General features: G+C 40.8%; 1 protein-coding gene across 1 annotated transcript in view; it reads right to left on the reverse strand.

Moving 5' to 3' along the window:
* Nucleotides 1-776: 776 nt before the first annotated feature.
* Nucleotides 777-21,317, reverse strand: part of LOC108146079 (connectin) — a 44,026-nt gene continuing 23,485 nt past the window's right edge. Inside the window, exons 4-5 of the mRNA XM_017271895.2 lie at nucleotides 19,277-19,493; nucleotides 777-4,212 (exon numbers count right to left, since the gene is read on the reverse strand). Coding sequence (XP_017127384.1) covers nucleotides 3,362-4,212; nucleotides 19,277-19,493 — 1,068 coding nt within the window. The 3' untranslated portion in view covers nucleotides 777-3,361. The remainder of the gene's footprint in view (nucleotides 4,213-19,276; nucleotides 19,494-21,317) is intronic.

The raw sequence follows: 21,317 nt of genomic DNA on the forward strand, positions 1-21,317 counted from the left end.
CCGGGAGTAAATGGGCAAAAAGCGCGTTGTTTTGCCGCCATTTTTGCTACGCCATTTTCCACCTCACACACACACTTAGTGCTCGGGTGTAAGTGTGTGTGCTTTATTTGCATATCTGTTTTTGATTTTTGTCGCCGGTGGCGTCTATTCAATTTGACGTGCCGCTCGGTTGCTCAGCAGCCGCCCAATGAAATCAATAAATCTGCTCCACCGTTTGGATCCAATTTATCACTTTGCAGCGCTGCTCCCCCTTTCTATCCATTGATTTCCCCCATTTTCCACTTTCGCCACTGTGGCGTGCAGTGCCACGCCTACAGTCATGCGGCAGAAGCTTATCCGCGAAACGATGTGCATACAACTTTATTATTAGGGCATACGCGGCGTATGAGTGATGGGTGAGCGAGAAGCGGCCTTAATGGGCAGGCAATTTCTTATGCCCACCTGAATGAATGGGGCCGTGAAACGTATGCGGCTGCCTCAGTCAATAATGAAATTTAGCAAAATATCCGAGCACAAAAGGAGCTGCCGCGGTGAGTCCTGCGGCGCTGAATTCCCGAAATTCTGGAATAAGATGGGGCAAAGCTTTGCATATTTTACGGCGCCATCGAGCCATGTGCCGAAATGTTTTGTGCGCGCTTAAATTGCGGAAGTGATAAACAGGCGGCTCCGGTCCAGGAAGCATTTTAATATTTCAAGTTTTACTCGAGGCAGCAGAAGACGCTTTGTGCTACAAAGAAGGCAAGACAATAAAATAAAAAGAAACACTCAGTTTTTGGTTTATTTTTTTTACATTAAATATATTTAGATGGTTTTTCTTTCAAAATTGTTTTCTGGATTCCATGAGCGCGACCTTAAACGGCACGAGGACTTAAAGAGGGGGCTCCATCCAGTAAAAGTAAAAGTTAAACAAAATATTGCAGTTGGAATGTGTTCTGGTTTTCGGCTCTTTTTTGGTGGCGCCACGCCCCCTCCACATTCCACGCCCCTAAGGTCCTCGCATCATGGTTTTCTTATTTTTTTTTGTGTGGGCTGGGGTTGACATTTCGGTTTCGATTTCGGTTTCGGTTTCAATTTAGCAAACTTCTTACATCAAGTACATTTATATTTCGGTTATATTATTTGCTGCTTGTTTCCGTTCGCTCTGTGTACATTTAAGTTAAAATAATTAAGTAAGCTACATTTAGTTATTAATATTTAAAAATTACTTTACTCGCTGCCTACTTCCATGCGCTGCTTAGCCGTACAAAAAAATGGGAGAGGAAAATCATTTCAAATGGCACACATAAAACAAAACAACCGAAGTGTATGTTAGGCAACAAGAGGAACACAAAATCTTTGGTTAAAATTTCTCAATTCTTAAGGCTAAATATGAAATAAGTGTTCGTGTCGTTATTAATTTATTACAAGCATTTAATGCATTAGACAGAGTGGCTAAATCAATCGAACTTCGCCCGACTCCTTGAGGCAACTGAAAATCCTTTCACAATCTCTAGCATAGTAACTTCGTGACAATCAAATCAAATGAGTGTAAAGTGGCTGAGTATCAACAGTAATGAAAATTAGTGCCCTGCTTAGATAGAAGTTTTCCTTAGATTTCTCATTTTTTTCACATTTATAAGTTTTTATTTTTTTGTGGATTTTCTCGGTTGTGTTTAAGTTCTTAGGGGCTAATCAAAACACTAAATACATTTAGCTTATATCCATTTACTTAAAATAGTTTTGTGTTTTCTGCTTTGCTCACGTCTATTTCATTATTTCGCTTGTCTCAAGTGCTTTTGAGTTTGCCCCATTTTCCGGCGCTTTTCCGCGTTTCTGCTTGCCAGCTCGTCGGGGTTTTCCCCGATTTTCCTGCTGTTTGCTCTCGCTTCACTTATCTGCTGATTGTCCACTAAAACTATGCTTGCTCCTTATGCTCGGCGTTCTACTTTTCTGGCTTTTCCTTTCGGCTGCTCCCATTTTTCGGGGATTTTTGCGTTTCAACTTTTTCCCTTTTTTTTACACAATAAATTTGCATTGGTTTTTGCTTAATTTATCTTCTTTTTGTATATGAATTATTAAACACATTAATCAAACAGATTTTGTTTAGTTTTTTTTTTGGGTTTTTCTCGTTTTGTTTTTTTTTGGTTTTGTTTTGGTAAATCATAGTTTTGTGCATAATTTAATACGTAATAAATTGCCAAATAAAGTGTCATATGCATCCATATTAATTTGAATGCACAAATCGTCGGCTTTTTTGGTTTTTCTCTAAAAATGACATTACCCTTTCCCCCAGCTTGCATTCATTACAATACAATACAATTAAACATACAGTATTTTTCCATATAAATATTTTGTATATATTAGCATAATTTACCTTTATATATTCAGTCTTAAGCTACAAAAATCGTTATGCATATTTCTGTTTTGTTTTTATTATTTAATCTCTTTATGCTTTTGTTGTTTGCTATAATTTGAATCTATTCAAATAAGTTATATAAATTCGCAATGTATTCATTTTTATTTCGTGTTTTCGTTTACATTTCTGGTGCGGCGAAAGAAGGAGAAAAGCAGAAAAGTGTTTTTCCGGGGAGTTTTCATTTTCGGGAAATTCAGGCGACAGTTGTAGGGTAGCAAACAGTCTTACAACTAAAAAGCTGACTTAAATTCTAACAAGAACTTGCGGGGTGGCCGGGATTATTACGTTTACCTATTACATTTATCTGCTATCTGCTAACTTTTATCTGTTATCTGCTAACTTCTATTGCCTATCGACTAACGGCTATCGTTGCAACTTTCAGCGAATGTGTCATGTTCTGCGTTTGCGTTTATCTTACAGGCATGCCTCATTGTAGTGGTTTTTGGCCAGCTCTGTCTCTCCACCTAAGACGTTTAGCGCTTTCCAAGTGTTACTGTAGTATGTACCTTGCTCAAGTAAACCGAATGTGTCACTATGGCTAACCATTTTAAACTAATGCTATGTAGTAGAGTGTAGTGGTAGTCGTCAAGTTGAGTATCTCTCTTTAAATGAAACGCCAGTTTGCTCGGAGGTTCTTCTTTTTTTTTGTTTGGGTTCGTTTTGGTTTTGGTTTTGGTTTTGGTTTCTGTATTTCAATCTGAGTCTGCTGCCGAAGTTGTTTGGTGAAAAGTCGAGTCTATCATTACAGCTATCAGCTAGGTTTATAGTAGTAATTTTATCGAATTTCGTTACCCCTTTTTACATATTTACAGGACTGTAGCTGGTATCTTTCTTGTTTCGCGTGTGTTTTTTTCGTGTTGAAGCTCGTTTCCCAAGGGCACCACATCTCCAAGACAGTATGTACAACAATGTAGAACCAAATGTTGGGGGTTGCCATTAGGCAGCCACGCTCTCTCCTCGAAGGATTCAACCCCGGCTGAGTGTGAGTATGAGAGTAGCCAGGATGACCATGCCCTGGGCCAAAGGACCTGATCCTGCGCCTGCCGTCGACATGTCCTGGCCCACATTGCTGCGCACATCCATGAGATCGCGGGACAGAGGCAGCTCGGTGGGATCGCTCAGCTCATCGTGACAGGGCAGCATCTCGGGCTTCAGCAGGAACAGCTTGACATGAACGGCATTCTTGTTGGTCAGGATGTCGAGGGCGTCGCCCGACGAGCCGTGCGACGTCATCAGCACATCCACATCGTTGTGGCCGACTGGCGGGGAGCCAGCTCCATAGAATCCCTGCTTGTGCAGACTCAGATTGTCGTCCAGATCGAGGCCATGGCCCAGGGTCATGCCGCCGGTGTTCTCGTCGTAGTAGTCATACCGTTTGTGGGCCGGGGCCACTGCTGCCAGGTCCTTCTGCTGCTGCTTCAGCTCCTCCTGCTGCCGCTTCCGCCGCCGCCGCAGCAGCTTCGACTCCACCACGTTCTCCGCACTGGCGGCGAACTGCCGCTGTCCGCGTAGCGCCTGTCGCGATCTGCTGGCCGAGTGCTTCCGGCTGTCGTCCAGCGTCAGGCCGCTGTAGCTGCTGCCCACCACGCTGTTGCCCACGCCGCCCATGCTGGCACTGTTGCTGCCAATCGCCGTGAAGCCGCCGATGTTGAGCATGTCCAGGATGGTCGGCGGCACCGGGTCCACAAAGTGCGAGAGCTTCGGCTCCTGCAGCGTGCATTGCAGTTCCTCCAGCGAGTCACGCAGCTGCAGGTGACGTGTGCGATTTCTCAATTCGAAGATCCACTGCAGACGACAGTCGCAAATGAATTTGTTGTCTGCGGATGACAGGTGAAAAGAGGGGGGAAAACCGGGGGTTAAATATAACTTGCAGGACGAGGCTGGCAGGCTTTATTCCTGAAATTGCTTTTGTCAAATCGTCGTCGTCGCCCCAAACCGATTTTCCCCGTCTGAATGGACGGGCATTGAATGTCTGTCCAGGTAAGCGATTGATTTCCCCCTCAGCTGCTGAGTGGCCGACTGCAACAATTGGCTGTCATTTGATGGCCGATTGCCACTCCAACTTTAGGTGCACCCAAAAACAGTTTAAAAAATTTATTTATGTCCGATTTCTCAATCTCATGTTAAAGTTCTAGTTTGTTATTGTTAATTGCAAGACTCTGCTTTCATTAAGAAAATCAAACTGAGAGATCAAAAGCTTAATTGTCTTCCTAATTTTCGGCTTGACAACCGAATCAGGACACTGCCATTAACATGACATTGAGTAATCGGAAAATCCTTAATTAACATATTTAGAATAAATGCCAATTGTTCCCCTAGTTAAATGTTCCAATTTTATGGTAATCAATTAAAAATCTATAAATTTTCTCTTTACTTTTAGCATTTAAACCTTTTAAATTGAAAAACAAGTTTAAATGTTTAATTGAAAATGAATAGAATGAATAATCTTGTTAAACCAAGTAAATTTGGCAATTTGAGCCTTTAAGACTGACAAGTTTTAACTAGAACATTGATTTTAACATGACATTGAGAAATCGAAAATTCTTAAATTTTGATTTTCAGAATAAGTGACAATACCTCGAAAACACTCATGTTTCCATTTTTATAATTAATAATAAATTTATTATTATTATTAATTTAATGAACATCGGGTATTTATTTTTAATATTTTTCTTTACTTTTAGCAAGAAAAACAACATTAAATGATGAATAAGTAATTAATAAGATTTCTTTATTAATCAAAATAAAACAAGTGAGTATGTTTTTTCCAGTGCAGTGTCTCCAAACTTCGCCTTCAGCTTCGCTAAATCCTGTCAGCCGCTTTAAATGATTTTGCCCACGTACCGAGCACGGAATCGAAGTTGCAGAAGGAGTTTTAGCAGGAGTTGGTGAAGGAGCAGGAGCAGGAGCAGAAGCAGGAGTCGGAGTCGGATGTCGATGTCGTTGTCATTGGGACTGCAGATGCTCCGCACGTTAAACGCCTCAATGACATTTCCAATTTAGACAGCAGCCTCTGCTCATTCGGGAGCGATTGCAGCCGGGCTTTTGACCACTCCCGTCTGTTGGCCTGCGTCTGTCAGTCAGTTGGACAGTTGGCTCCGGTCCGGCTCCCTGTTCCAGCACCAACTCCACCTCCACCTCCAACTCAGCTCCTCCCTCGACTGTTGTCAATTATTTTGTAGTCCGCCTGGCCATGCGTGGCCCTAATCTGGCCCATGCCTTGGCAAACCCTTTCAATTTGCTGTTTGGTTGGAGGACATGGCCCGACTGCGTTCCAAATTGAGCGGATAAACAAGTGCCAGAGTGGATCTAATCGCCGACAATGGTCTAATGAATAAATCAAATTACGTTTCGATGGGCCTTCCGAAGAAAACTTCAACCCGAAAAGGGGCAAAATGGGCTATGAGCCCTCGTGGGTATAATTAGGCCCAAACACTGTGACACAGTTTGCCCTGTCAACATTTCGCATAATTAGCACAAGCGTTACGAAAAATATTGACTGACTGGCAGGCACACAGAGGCACTGTCAGCAGGGATACAAAGAAAATCGGGGCAGTGGGAAGAGTCAGTCGGCCAATTGAGTTGGCATATGAGCCGGGCCAAAAGGGGCCCCCATTCCTTCCTCAATGACAATAATAATCTCAGGCATATTTTTGTGGTCCGGCCAAAAACTTGCCCCGAGAACGACAAAAGGAAACTTTGCTTTGCAAAATAGTTGGCAAATTAGTGCTGGATGGGGGAAAAACCAAGGAGAGCCAGTCAAAAATTCTAATTTTCCATATGAAAGCAAGCAAAAACCATAAATAAAGTTAAATATGCACAGCCGGAGGGAGGACGACGTCGAGGAGATGACTACACTTGGAAGCCGGTCCGGAAAAATGCTGGAAAAATGGCCAACGACTTGGCAACATTTAGCAAGCAAATTACAACAAAATTAACATGATAATGAAGTGACCCAGCTGGGTGTTTTGCGGAAAATGTGAGGAAGTGGGAGTGGGCGGCTGGTGCAGCTAGCTGGCAGCTGTTCGCAGCTGACCAAATGACAATGACTTGCCCCCAGACAACGTTCCATAAAAGTGCTTAAAAAAATTGAAATTACAAAAAATATATATATAAAATGAGTGAGGGGGTGAGGGGCTGTGGCGGAAGAGGGGAAAAAAGGAGCCGAGGACACTAGACTGTCGTACTTTGTGTGGCATAAAATACTTTTATATTTTTAATGATACTTGGCCAAAGCGGTAGGAAGTGTTTTGGTCTGCTGCACACACTCCGGCACACACACACACACACACACTACCCACCCCCAACCCCCCTATTTGGCATGCAATGAACTCCCTCAACCACGCCCACTTATTGCTATATATGTATGCATGTTCAGAGAACTGCGGCTGTTAGTCAACTAGATGACTTTCAATTCTACCAACTCCTACTCCTTATCCTCAACCATTTTACCTTTCACCGTAAAAAAATGTATAAATAATTACGACCGAAATTGGTTGCCAGAGATATTACAAAATATATTTAATTTATGAATAATAATAATAATATAAATAATATTTTTAAACGATAAAACCTGTTTAAGACAAGAAAAAAAATTGTTTTGTAGTTGGAAATTTAATTGGTTTTAGAACTCGGAGAATGTTTTCTAAAAACTAATTTAATTAGATAAATAAAGATTAACTTTACAATAAAAGAGCATATAAATTGTTTAATTACCTCCAGAATCAATTAATATGGCAATGTGCTGATTCTATCATTTAAATAACTTTTTAAAATTAATCTACATTTATTTTAGTGTACCATGGCGCTGTGTCTTTTCTTTCATTTTGGGTGGAAATTTGGTGAGGGGTCAGGAAACTGTCGGAAACGTTTTTACGGCTGGCAAAGGACATTTACATACACATACAGGACCTCCACATCCACATGCATATGCGTCGTCTGTGTGTACATTAAATTTTATTATTGTCATTTTCATGGGGTTGTCGGACCCTTCCTTCCACCCGTAACTTTTCGGTCAGCTCTATTTGCATAAGTTCAGTTTTCCGAGAGTGTGTGTGTGTGTGTGTGTGTGTAGCCAAATTAGACTCAACTGGAACTTTGTTTGGTCAGTTTTAATGCCAATGTGTCTGTGAGGCATTGAATGTGTTGAAACATATTCATAATTAGTTGTCAGTTTTTGGGGCAGTTGAAGACCGTAGAATGTGGACTCCTTTGATTGGCTTTGTTTGCACAAGATGTTGGCTCTTTAAAAAGGGTATATTATTTCTCGGCTGTTATTTTACACTGACTAAAATAGCAGAAATCCTTCACCATTGTGGACCCTCTAAATGGCGTTTCATTAGCATTTACTTTAAGTTTAAAACACAGCGGACTAGCGCTGACCCATGCGTAAAAAAAAGTTTCAAAAGGAAAGGCCGAAAATTCGCTTTAATTGGTTGGTTTTAGGTGCTGCCTGCCACATTAACCCATTCTGGCCCCCCTACCCTTCTCTACATATATAAATTGAAAAGAGCAAAGAAATCGCTGGCTTTTTTTAATATTTTTTTTTTTGTTTGAGTGGGGCTTGGAGTAGGCCATATCAACACAAAGTTTCCGCACGCCCCCAAATCAGCACAGCTGCTGGCCTAGTTTCAAGGCCTTTGTTTCACTCCGGACTTGGTACTCCGGACTCTTTTCAAGCCCCCTCCTGTAAGCGGGGTCACCACGAATCGCCATGAATGCCGCGCAGCCTTGTTTGAAATCAGCTCATTTTTGGCGGCCTGGCCAACTGGCCAACTGGCCAACACCGGACTTTTTGGCCAACTGGGAAATTCTAACTGGTAGCTGGAAACTGGGTTCGTTTGCGGTGCCACCAAGGGGACAGCACGCACAGTTGCCCAGTCCGCCCCCAAACTTGCAGGGGACGGACTGGGGTCAAGGGGTCAAGGGGGCGTGGCAGCGTGGCAGCGTGGCAGCGTTGTCCTTTGCCATTCTCTACAACAGTGTGTTTGTGTGCGAGTGGCGGACTGCGCTCTCCCGAGAATTTTATCATTTTTTATTACATTTCTCGAGAGCGCTATGTATGCAAATGAAGTCGAAAGTTTCGCTTTGTATAGTTGCTAGTTGCTTTTGTTGTCGACTGAGTAGGGACTGAACTCGGTGATAAAGGCAAGCTTGTTTGGGAAGGCGTGAAGAGGAGTGATTCTACTCATTGGCTTTGGATACTCTTTTGTCGGGTGGAGAAAATAAATCTTACATTGATGTACGTATACAGCTTGGAGGCAAAGTTATTGAAGCTGACCAGAAAAGGGCTATTTCAATTTTGAAGAGAAATTTATGGGTATTGGTTTAAATTTACACATTTTTTGGTGTACATGGTCTAACTAAATTGCTTATAAACCAAAAAAGTAATTATATAATAATATAGCCTTAATCATCATTTAAAGATTGTTTCCTTAAATGTTTTCCAACCTTATGCATTTTATAAAATATAATATTTTTGGACAGTTGAGTAATGAATTAATTTGTTGTACTATTTATACAGTTTCAAGTTGAACGCACATACTAGATTAGCCCATCCTAGAGTCTTAATTAGTCGTTGTGATACTTTCCATCTCCCATCAAATTCCCTCTCACTTTTCGGCAAGTTCTTTTATTTGTCCATTCGAGGGGAAGCCTTCAAATTTGTGGACCTTCTTCGTGCCGCCTTTTTTTTAATGAGCTTCATTTTCCAAGATTTTCTATGGCTCGTTTTGTATTTTTTGTTGCCGACTGTTGGCTTGTTTTCTGGCTTGTTACGGCTGTGTGTGATTTTGCCGGCTCATTCGCATTGCGTGTATTTAATTTTGTTCGTCCCTTTTGGAATGGATGGCTCGGGGAAGGGGGGCTACGGCTACTCGGCAATTTTCACCAAGTTCATTCAAAATCAAATGGCGTTCCACTAAGTTGAGGCTAAACAAGAAAGAAAGCAAACTTCGGCAAGCCGAAGTTCATATACCCTTGCAGCTATTGCAAGAATTAAACATTTTTGAAAACATTAAAATTATAATTTACTTGCGTATATGTTTAAAAACATTGAAGCTATGATGATTTGCAGCTCAATTATTTGATAGGTCTTTTATATATTTTTATTGTTCCTATGGGAGCTATATGCTATAGTCGTCCGACTTTGATGAAACTTAAACCGTAAATTGGAAATATTTAACCATTACTAAATGTCGAAGAACTAAACAAAAAATTAAAAAACAGAAAAATTATAATTTTTTTTCATTTATTTCGCCGATTGTTCCTATTGAAGCTATATGATATAGTCGTCCGACTTTGATGAAATTTAAACCGTTAATCGAAAATATTTAACTATTACTAAATGTCGAAGAACTAAACAAAAAACTAAAAAACAGAAAAGTTATAATTTTTTTTTCATTTATTTTTCCGATTGTTCCTATGGGAGCTATATGCTATAGTCGTCCGATTTTGATAAAATTTAAACCGTAAATCGGAAATATTTAACCATTACTAAATGTCGAGAACTAAACAAAAAATTAAAAAACAGCAAAGTTATAATTTATTTTCATTTATTTCTCCGATTGTTCCTATGGGAGCTATATGCTATAGTCATCCGATTTTGATGAAATTTAAACCATAATTCTGAATTATTTAACCATTGCTATATGTCGAAGAACTAAACAAAAAATTAAAAAACAGCAAAGTTATAATTTTTTTTCATTTATTTTTCCGATCTTTCCTATGGGAGCTATATGCTATAGTCGTCCGATCCGGCTCGTTCCGACTTATATACTACCTGCAATAGAAAGAAAGGGAAAGTTTCATGCAGATAGCTTTAAAACTGAGAGACTAGTTTGCATATAAACGGACGGACAGACGGACAGACGGACAGACGGACATGGCTAGATCGACTCGCCTAGTCATGCTGATCAAGAATATATATACTTTATAGGGTCGGAGATGTCTCCTTCACTGCGTTGCAAACTTCTGACTGAAATTATAATACCCTCTGCAAGGGTATAAAAAGGCGGAAGGAAGGAGCCGCCATTGAAAGCCATTTGAATGGCCGACGCTTTTCTCGCCAATTTTCTTTATTTGGCCAAGTGAATGCTTCGCTCATTGAATGTTTTTTATTAGGCCAAATGAATGCGAGCCGGTGCAGGAAGTGGACTAAACTGGAAGTCCACTTTTTTTGTTGGCCCCCTTTTATTTTAGCTGTGTGAAAGGCCGTAAAAATATATAACTTGTGCGTTGATTTTTGGCCAGTGTTTTGTAGTTTGTAATTTTAATAACATTCAGGGTTTTTTTCGCTGGATTTTTCAATCAGGCGCCGAAAGCGGAATCAGAAATCAGGAATCAGGAAAAAATTACACTTTATTTCTCTCATATCAAATTATTTTCGGCAATCGAGCGTGAAGTCAAATAAACAGACGGCAAGATCAAACAGTCTGGGCAAACAGTACGCGGGAAAAGGGAGGACTGGCAAAAGGGAAAGTCATTGCAGGCGATTTAACAACTATGCCGGGGGATAAATATTTTATGAAATCGCATAAACAAATCAAAGACGAATCACAGACGGCGGAAAAAGGAAAATCACTTTGGAAAAAAACGCAACCGGGGGCCGAATGAAAGCAGAAATCAAGGGCGGCGATCAAATATGACCACTCAACCGCGCCAGGACTTACTATATACACATTAGCCCTCGAGCATCTTTGCCAAAATATTTGCACAGCTGAGGGGATGAGGATGAGGGATGTCTGTACAGGAAGAGGGTACGCGAGTAATGTGTTTGTTATATGGTAAATCGCATAAAAAATGCGCAGACAGCAATGGAGGGTGGATATAGATATAGATATGTATTTGCCCATAACAATAACAACTTGTTACCCCCGATCCACTGGCGATTGCCGGCCTAATGTTTGCCAAAATAGCCCCAGCATCATCGCTTACGATTTCCTGCTTCACTCCCAGACCCCAAATTGAATTGTATTTAATAAGATATTCGAGAGGGTGGCCCCCGGGGGATGGGAATTGTATAAATAAGTAATGAATCTTTTGTTATTGCTCTGTGATTTGTTAAGTCAAGTGGATACTGCTCATCCCTGGTCTTATTTTTTTTTTCATTGGTGGTGTATTATCGGTTGAGATATGCATTATATGGGGACACTGGCCATATATCAGGCATCAAACTGACATAAATTGTCCGCTTGATCGGAGGGATTGGTGGGGTATACCTATACATCCTGGGTGCACCGTGCAGTTGGCCATCCATCAATGCCAACACTCTCATGTCCGCATCGCCTGTCAGCCCCGATATATCGTTGCACTGGACACTGGACACTGGCCACTGCCTTCGACGATACGGATATGTTGTAAATTGAAATTATTACACAGTGTAAACTCTGGCAAGAAACTCCATCTGTTTATTTATGGCCAGGCTGGACTGCACACTGCTAATCGATGGGATGGCCGGGCCCAGAGTTATGCGACACTCCATATATTTTATCGAATGCGGCATAAGTTGGCCAAAATATTCAATTAAATGCTAGTCGGACACAATTTATGTTTGCCCAGTGTTGGCCTAATGAGTTTTGGCACGATTAATATCGATATCGAGGATATGCCAACTATGCAAATAAATATACCTGGAGTTATGTAAATATGCCAACAGATAGTTTCCCTTGTTTGCAGATACACGGAAAATAAAATGCTTAGCAATGATTTATTGGAAATTGATTAGTTGCGAATTGAAAAAATAAATGTTTGACAATGGGAATTGAAATGTTTTGACTTTACTAGCATTGATTTAGTTAATTTGATTAGCATAAGAATGCAACTAATTGAAAAAAAATTAAAAATTTTAATCATATATAGAGTATGGCTAGCTTACTGGATTTCTATCTAAATTTAAATTCAAAATATGTATACTTTGCTGGATATCTTATAACATTAATATTATCTTCTTTTTTAGCCTCGATTATTCAAATCACAACTTCAGTTGTAATACTTCAGTTAAATTTTAATGTTTTCCCAGTGTGTTCTTCATTTTTAATGATGCCAATGCAAAGGCTTAACTGTTTGCTGTCAAAGCCGAAACGAGTATTGATGAAGGTGTTTGCCCAGAGCATACATCCTGCGAATGCGAGGACATGCCATGCTCCAGTGATCCATCTACCGGAGGCTCTATAGTACTATAGTACCAACCATATATGTGTACACACAAACACAAACACCAACACAAACACAAGCCGGCAAATTAGGCAAAGCAAGCGTGGCGGGAACAACAACATTCCAGTACATCAACCACTCCCGAAAAACCGCAGGCAAAACATCACCCCAAAAGGGGTTGGAAAATTCGGGGGAGTGCATATATTAAGATAGATTACCTCACTCACACACACACATGTCGGCGCATAAGTGCTCCAGTGACAGCCCCCAATTCGCACTAAAAGCTGAGCTTCCTTCGGAATCCAAGCGGGTTTATGCGGGAAATTAACACGCCTAATACCCGGGCACCTTGAAGTGCGCATAAATTATAAATAAGCTTCATTATCCCACCGCCGAAATGTCGTCGTCAAACTTTAAGGCCCTGCCATGGCAAACTATGCGACTTGGCGCTGACAATTATAATAAATTCAGTTAATAAAGCGCGTTAATGATCAGCCATCAGCAGACTTTGAGCCCGGGCTCTAATCTGTATCCGTATCTGTTTTTGGCATATGCACAGGCTTTAATTGCCGAATGGGCCAAATGACACGGACTGAGGCTAAAAGTTTCCGCCTCTATTGTCAGCTGAGCCAGATTGGATTAAGTTTTTGGTAGCTAACTAAAATCAAGTGCCAGTAAACGAAAGACTTTTCCACTTAATTTCAGGCCAAGCGCTTTTCTCTTCTTTTGCTCTTCGCTTAAAGTTGCTCCTTCAAATGTGTGCTTAAAAACACTATAAAATATGCAGCTGATGGGTAAAAAAGTGCAGATGTGTGTGATCGCTTAAGGCGGGAGGAGTTGTCCAACATTAAACAATAAAAACTCATTAATAATATGCATTTAAGTTATAATTGAACTACTTAATGTGGCCGCTGGCCCTGGAAGTGCGGGTAAATTGCATCAATATGTCCATTTGCCCCTAGATAACTCCAACTCCCCTCTATAAAACCGGAATTTCTCGCAATTTCCCCGTGGCATTCATTGTTTGTTTAAATAATAAAAAAAAAGAGTGCCACTCGCATAGTTGCAGTTTTCATTCAATCGAATTGTTGCCTGCGGCTATAGAAAAAAAGGTGCGTAATTAAAACGGTGCCCGGCGCAGACAATTAAATGCATGCCGCGCACTGTCGAACAAAAGATGAGCGATGAGCGATGAACGATGAGTTTGCGTTTAATTACGGCGACAGGCGGCGGAGATTTTAATTTATGATGCGTGAATTTGAGCTCAAAAGGATGGGCTCCTCCCCCCGAAGGAAGTGCGGAAATTGAATTCTAAAATATTTATAGCCATTCCATACTTTCGGGGGCCGAGGAGTGATTTATGCAGTGCTCAGCAGCAAATTGCGAATGAAACGCAATGAAACGAATCGAAACGGAATGAATTACTACTTACTACTTATGCATGCATGTTGGCCACATAAACACACAGCCATGAGCTGAATGTGCCACATATATATGTATATATAGAAATAGAGCCGGTCTAGTCCCATCAAATCGGAGACCCACTTATTAGTCTGGCTGGACACATGTTCCACAATGCTGAGCCATAGATTTATGGCCAGCAATCATCGGGATTTGCAGCAGGATACGGAGGACACGGAGGACATGAAGGACATGGAGCAACTGCTGCCCTGACATTGACTATTGAAAGTCAATTTCGGGTGCGTGCCACACGCTCATTTGTCCAGTTTATGGCCAACATCATTTGTTTTGGCATTTTTGCCAATGAGGCGCAAACGCCTTTTATGCGTTCCCATAAATTCTCGCTTCCGGCACACACATCCACATCCACATCCACATCCCTAATACCTGTTTATTGTTGCAGTTTCGTGAGCACTGTGTTTACAAGGATGCTGATGCTGCATTACAAATGAGCTTCGGTCATTTCAAAGTTGAAAGTTTAATTTGCTGCCTAGCTGGGCAATTTAACTGCCAAGGGGGTCAGTGTTGCATGGCCGGCTTAAGTTCACATGTCCTGGGAATTTTCCATTATTAAGTACTTTAAAGACGTACTTGCAAATTAATCAGGTGACTAATTATTGAAATTAATGCGAAGGTAAATATTTTAAACACGCCCCAAGGAGCTAAGACATTTTAATAATGAGAAAACTGAATACCTAAAGCCTTCTCAACAATTACTTTGCCTTAATATTTAATTTAATTATTAATTCAAGCCTGACACTTCATTTCTATATTTATAATGTCTTTCAATATACAAAAATCAATAAGTAACTGGAAGTATTTTAACCTTCAGAAAGCAAACATTTTCCAGACTCTCTTTCGCTTTTGGCCTCATGAAAATTTATGAACTGTGGCATTTTACAATACTCGATTAAGTGCTGCCAAGCCAACAGAAACAGAAAGCCGAAAAGGGTGGACCAAATAATCAAATTGCAGTTTCCAGCTGTCATATACTCACTGATTCGTCCCCCCACGTTTTTACTTTCATGTTTTTGGGTATTTTGGTAGGGCAGAGGCAGATCGGCAAAAAACCGAGAGACAGAGCTTGAAAAAAATCTGTTAGAAATCCTATTTATATTTCGAAACAATAACCATTCAATTCCATCTAACGACTGGGGCGCTGGCCACCGGCAAGCGTAACGAACCAATTGAGCTGGCCTCGGATGAGGGGCGCTACTGCGAGGGTGGGTGTGGCATTTATTAGCAATTGGTATGGCACTGGCCTTCTGTGAAAAATTCGCCCTGCCTTTAAAGCCGAGGAATTCGCAATGGCAATGGGCAGCCAGGATATGGGCGGTAGATGACCAACAGGACGCCACAGGCGCGACGACACAAACAAAACGTGATTCGCATACAAATAAACAAGGATATGGAGGATATTTTCAGCCACCCACACAGGCACACAAGTACACAAGCACACAATCACATATGACCCCTTGGGGCCACGGAATTGAAACAAATGCCAGAGCGCAGGGCGTGCCTATAAATTTTTCACCAAATACATTGGCCAAAGGTGCAACTGCAACTGCAACAGCAATGTTTGGGTGGTGCACTGAGTGGGTGGTGCACTGGGTGGGTGTGTAGCGGGTGACCATGTCGGTGGTGGTGGGTGTGGTCCGGGGCTTAAAAGGTCCGTGAAATGGCCAACTGGGGCATTGTTTAGTGCCGGTGCTCAACTGCCCGCACACGGACAACATTTGAATGCAAAGCAGGCTCGGCCGGCGGTTGATGTCACTCCTCAAACGGGCACTCAAAAAAAAAGTGGCCCTAACTCTCGAATTTTTAGGAACTTTACATCACTTGTAACTTCAAAAATACAGCACAGGAAGGTGACTTTAATTTCTAAATGTTTTAAATATATATTGTATTTTATTTAGTGACCAACTGGATCTAGCTACCGAATTTAAATACCATTCAAATTTTATTTAAAATATGTTTCCAAGAACTGTGGATTGACATCCTGAAAATCCTAAGAAGATTTAACAAGTCTTCTGCACACCAACACAAATTTTATTTAAGAACGTTTTTGACTTAATATTCAAAAGAATTATACCTCTAATGCTAAATGAAAATGATTATTGAAACTTTGTATATGAACTAAGAATGTTCTCTATATTAACAGAAAAAATATTAACATACGTTTAACAGGTCAAAAAAGAAAATGTCCAAAATATTTAAAAAAAAATCCATATATATAAACGAATATTGAACTTTAAGTTTTATAAAAACTGGCATTAAAATATTTGCAATCGAACTTTATTATTAACTAAATAAAATCAAAGTTTCACAAAATAATAGTTCCTAGAACAAGTTTCACTTTAACCAAAGTGAATTCTGTAAACAATCCTTCAAGACTACATTTCCTTGCCAGCAGCACTCCTCCCACTAAAATGTCCTTGGGAAGAAAAGCTGCTTAGCTTCCGCCTGTCAATGGCAATTACGTCCGGGTGCAGAGTTCAAGTGGCTGCACAAATCACGGCGCGAAATGAAGAGTCAACTATCAACCTCAGGCTGCCACACTGCCAGAGTGGCAGAGTGCAAGTCGAGTTGGGACTTGATGCATGTGCAGCAATTTCGGATGGAGTACATGCTGATCATTTGTCCAGGACCCGAGAGCTGAAGCTGAAGCTGGAGCGGGAAAATCCCCAAGCCCAGGCGTGTGACGAGCATTTTGGCAAATAGTTTTGCCAACTGTTCGCTGCTCACTGCTCACTGCTCACCTTCATGGCGAAATCCCTGGGAACGGGCTGCCTAGGAATTCCATCAGCTGATCGATTAGTCGTTGCCATCGAGGCAAATACTTTCACCCGGGGAATGGAATGCCTGTCACTGGCATGTGGATGTGGCCAGTAAGGGCAATGGCAATGGCAATGGCACCCCCATGTCACGTTTTATGGCTGCCAGTGCGAGTTTATCTTTGGCCGACAGCGTCAACGTCTGTTGCGAGTCAACGGTCCCTGGCTCCCCATGTCCTTGGCCATTTTGTTGCAATTTTTATGTGCTTTTATGCACTTGAGTTGGCACATCCTTCGTCCCACACTTCCTCCATTCGCCGCCCACCTTCGACCACCTCCACTTGGCCATCTCGCTGCTGTCTTGCTGCTGCCTTGCCTTGCCACTTGGAAAAATTTCTCACTCGCTAAATTGAGCAGCATTTTTGCCACTGGAAAACCCTCTCAATTCAATTTGCGAAAAAAAATTCAGATTTCCCGGAGATTTCGTTTGAAGTGTGATACAGAGCATTTGGCCTCATTAGGAGCTACAACTTCGCCGTACAAAAAGTTGAGTAAATTTAATCAGGCAATCACATGTAAATATTTGAACTTTAGGCCTTCGCCTCTAATGAAGCATATTCAGCTAAAGCCGGAAAATGTGCCACAGAGTGGTGCGGCGATAATCACTGCATATGAATTAAAAAGTTTTCGGGTGGCGGCGAATGCGAAAATATTTTGTAGTTTAAAGCAATTTGAAGTCATTTGTAGCCAATTTGCGAAATGTTTGCGTATGTGTGAGTGTATGTGAGTGTGTGCCAATGCAATTACAGTTGCTCACTCAAACACACACACACACACATTTGTTTGGCAATGCGCTCAGCTATTCCGACGTTTCATCGCCACTCGTCCTGTTTTTTCTCCTATTTTTTTGGTTTTTTTTTTGCTTTTTTTCCAACTGCAAATGAGTCATGCTAATGGCAAACCATTAGCAAAAATGCCACTGTATGGGTGTGGGTGATAATTAAGTTGGCTGCATGTGTGTGAGTTGGTGTTTCAGAAAGAGAAATGTGATTTTGAAGGCTGTTGTTAAATATTTAAATGTGTTCCATGGGCGAAAGCCATTCTCTTTGTTGCCAGCAGTAGTAGCAGTAGCATTTGCGTTTACGCCAAAGTCTAATTGCAGCCTAAGCTCAGAATAAAATTGCTTAAATTGCGCACAAAGGGGAATCTTTCAAGGTGGCCAAAAAATGGGCTAAACGTTTGCCTGGGACCTTGAAAGCATTTCATTTCAATTATTTATGACAAAAATTCATAACTTTTGGCTTTATCTACTAAAAAGTTATAATGAGTTGAAGTTTTCATTTTTGGGCCAGACTATCAAAAACTGTTAAGAGGCACATATTTTCCTAAAATTAAATTAAATTATAAGTAGTCATAAAATGTTCTATTTAATTATGTAGATAAGCTTTTTTATGAAGGTCCTTTAATTTGAACCGAAAATCTATGACTTTTCAAGGAAACTTCATAACTAAAAAATATATTCTGCCAAATTGAAAACAAAATAGAACTTGTGCCCATTAGGTTTATAAAACTTATTAAATTTGTCAGCAAAATCATTGAATTTTTTCCAACCATTATTTTTCATAATTACGGACGCAAAACAGTTTTATTTTTTGTATATGCCAAAGCCATAATTGTAATTAATTAAATAAGTTTGTAAAACTTGTCAGCAAAATAGTAGAAAAATCGTTTAATTTTTTGTATAGTTAAGAAGACAAAATTGCCTTTTTTTTATATGCCGAAGTGTTAATTGTTACACATTGCACTCAGATTAAGTCCAGAACCACAATCCAAAAACTGTCCGCTACTTAGTAAAATTGGATTTGGGTTATAACTCATTTCGGTGGTAAAACTTAACCCCGCAATGACAAGCCGCAAAACAGGTACTTGATATTTCATTTTCATTTACCTTTAATTGAGCTAATCAGCCCGCTAATTGCGCGCGCTATTAGCCGCCGAGGCAAACCAAACTAAAGTGGTTGCGACAGGCAGATATTTTATTGTTATGCGTTCGCGCGGCAAAGCACTTCAAAATTGCACTTTAATGACTAATTTAGACACACACACGCACAGTGCATGTGTGTGCGGACAGGACATGAAAGGACGTTCAGTGGCAGGACATGCTGTGGAGTGCCGGAGCGGAAGTGGAAGTGGAAGTGGAAGTGCACACTTGAGCAATGGCGATACGACATTTCCTTAATGAAGGCGAGGGGCATAAAAGTTTATGGCCCTGCGGCTCGGCTCATTTGGCTGCATATGCAGTGAGTGGGCAAGGCGAACGGGGCCAACAGGGCGTATGTGTAATTATAATAAGTTCGGACTTTTGACAGCGCTCCATTTTGTGCACTTGTCAGCTTTTTGTCACGTCCCCTCCCCCCCAGTTTGGTGCCATCAATGTCTGCGGAAGTTCGAAGGTCCGTGTATCTGTGTTCGTATCTCAGTTTTGGACACTCACCTGACACCAGCAGCTCACTGGTGCTGTTGACCAAATTGTCCATAATTGGCTGGAATGTGTAGAACGTCAGCGTTTCCAATTTGTTTGCCTGCACATTGATGGACAGCAGGGCGGGGGTGCCCCGCAGCAGACCGTTGTCGATCTTCTTCAGCAGGTTGTTTCGCAGATTCAGAGTTTTCAGTGTATTCAGGCCATCCAGAGCACGTTCGGAAATTCGCTAAAATGGGTTAAGGGGATTAGTTTTTAGTTTGTTCTTTAATTTGATTAAACAGTGATTTTTTTAGTATATATATAGTAAATATATGCTATGCGGTCATTGTGAGAATAACATTTTGCACAAAAACTGAAAAATATTTTCGTGCTGCCATTTTTCCGCATTTCTGCGTTATATTTTCATTGTTTTTCACAGAGTTTCGCCTTTCGCATGCCATTGTTGTTGTCATTGTCTTCATTGTTTGTTTGCGAATTTATTTATGTGTATGTATTGGCGACACACACACACACAAGCACAATCACACCCGTACACATGCATGAGCTCTTGTTTTTTTTAACTTGTATGTCCCAATTCGTTTGTCTTGAATTTTATTATACGGAAAATAAGTGTTTTCTTTTATTTTATTTCTGGTTTCTGTTTTGTTGGCTGAACAACGAAAGTGAAGGCGGCGTATTCCACCATTATTTAATATTCAATATGCTTTGTCTGGGGAAATGGAGAAATTATGCATATTAAATAACGCGTCCAAGGCGGAGGAAGCATGTGCCAAAGTTCCCTGCTCCGGTGATGTGGCATTGAAAAATAACCCAAGCACCAGCAGCAATCTTTCCATGTTTGTTTATTTGCCCAGATGATTGACATAAAAATGTATATATGTTTTATTGCGATATTTTGTTAGTTTGATGGGCGATCCTTCGATGCCTACGCGACCAATTTATTAGCTTGACAACAGCGAAAAAATATAATTTACGAGCGATTTATGTGCGGATTGAGTAAACAAAGTTATGACAACGCGATTAATGGGTGGGCTGGGATTCATTGGAAGGCTGCTAAGGATTGCTGTGCTACACTCATACATTTTCTTTTAAATTTTGTGTATAATATACACTTAAAATTATTGTTCTACTGAGTTTAAATTACTTTTTCTGCTTACCAGCGATATAAATAAGCATATGTGACTTTTTTATTATTTACTATTTAAAAGTTGTAAGTAATTTAGATAATATTAAATGTCCTTAGGCTTGTAGAGTTTAACATTTTAATATACAATATTTTATTTTAAAAAGCCAACTCAAAGTGGATTACCCTGAGATTCCTCGTTAGTTTCTACTTACACTTTGGTTACTTTCCAACAATCTTATGTCATTACGTTTCTTGGTAATGGCTTTGATAACTGTTTTAATCTACGAAGCAGAGTGAAAGCTGCTTAAAGCTGTTAATTTCTTGTACACTTTCACCTTAATGCACTCGGTTAGCCCCTTAGCCCCTTAGCCCCTTAACCCGATTATCTGTTTATCTTCATCCCTGGACCCGCACTCACACACACACACACAACCAGCGTTTTATGTTGTGTCAGAGCTAAACCTTTCAACGGCCAATGATTTATGAAGTGAGCAGAAAAAATACAAAAAAATGCGGAAAAGGGAAAGGAAAAGCTGAGGGGTGTGAGGCCCAAGCCAAACATGCAACACAATTTGCTTTCATATTGAAGGCGACAACGGGCACACAAAGTCGCTTAGAAAGGGAATTTTTGTCGGTTCAGGTCGAGGCAAATCCCGGATTCCTTGGCTGGAAACAATGCGCAACGTGGGCGATAACAAGCCCAATCATTATGGCTATGACAATGCGACGGATCCAGGACAGGATAGGACAGAGCAGAGAAGAACACGACCAGGACCCCACTTGAGCGGCTGCTCTCGAGTGTCCTGTGTCCTGGTGTCCTGGTGTCCTGTTGGCCTGACACATATGCGAGTCGTCTGAGTGTGACATGATATGCGAGCACTTTGTAAAATGGGAAAAGCGAAGGAGCTGGGTGGCAGGAAGGAG

The sequence above is a fragment of the Drosophila elegans genome, unplaced genomic scaffold (assembly GCF_018152505.1).
Source record: "Drosophila elegans isolate 14027-0461.03 unplaced genomic scaffold, ASM1815250v1 contig_208, whole genome shotgun sequence".
Taxonomy (NCBI): domain Eukaryota; kingdom Metazoa; phylum Arthropoda; class Insecta; order Diptera; family Drosophilidae; genus Drosophila; species Drosophila elegans.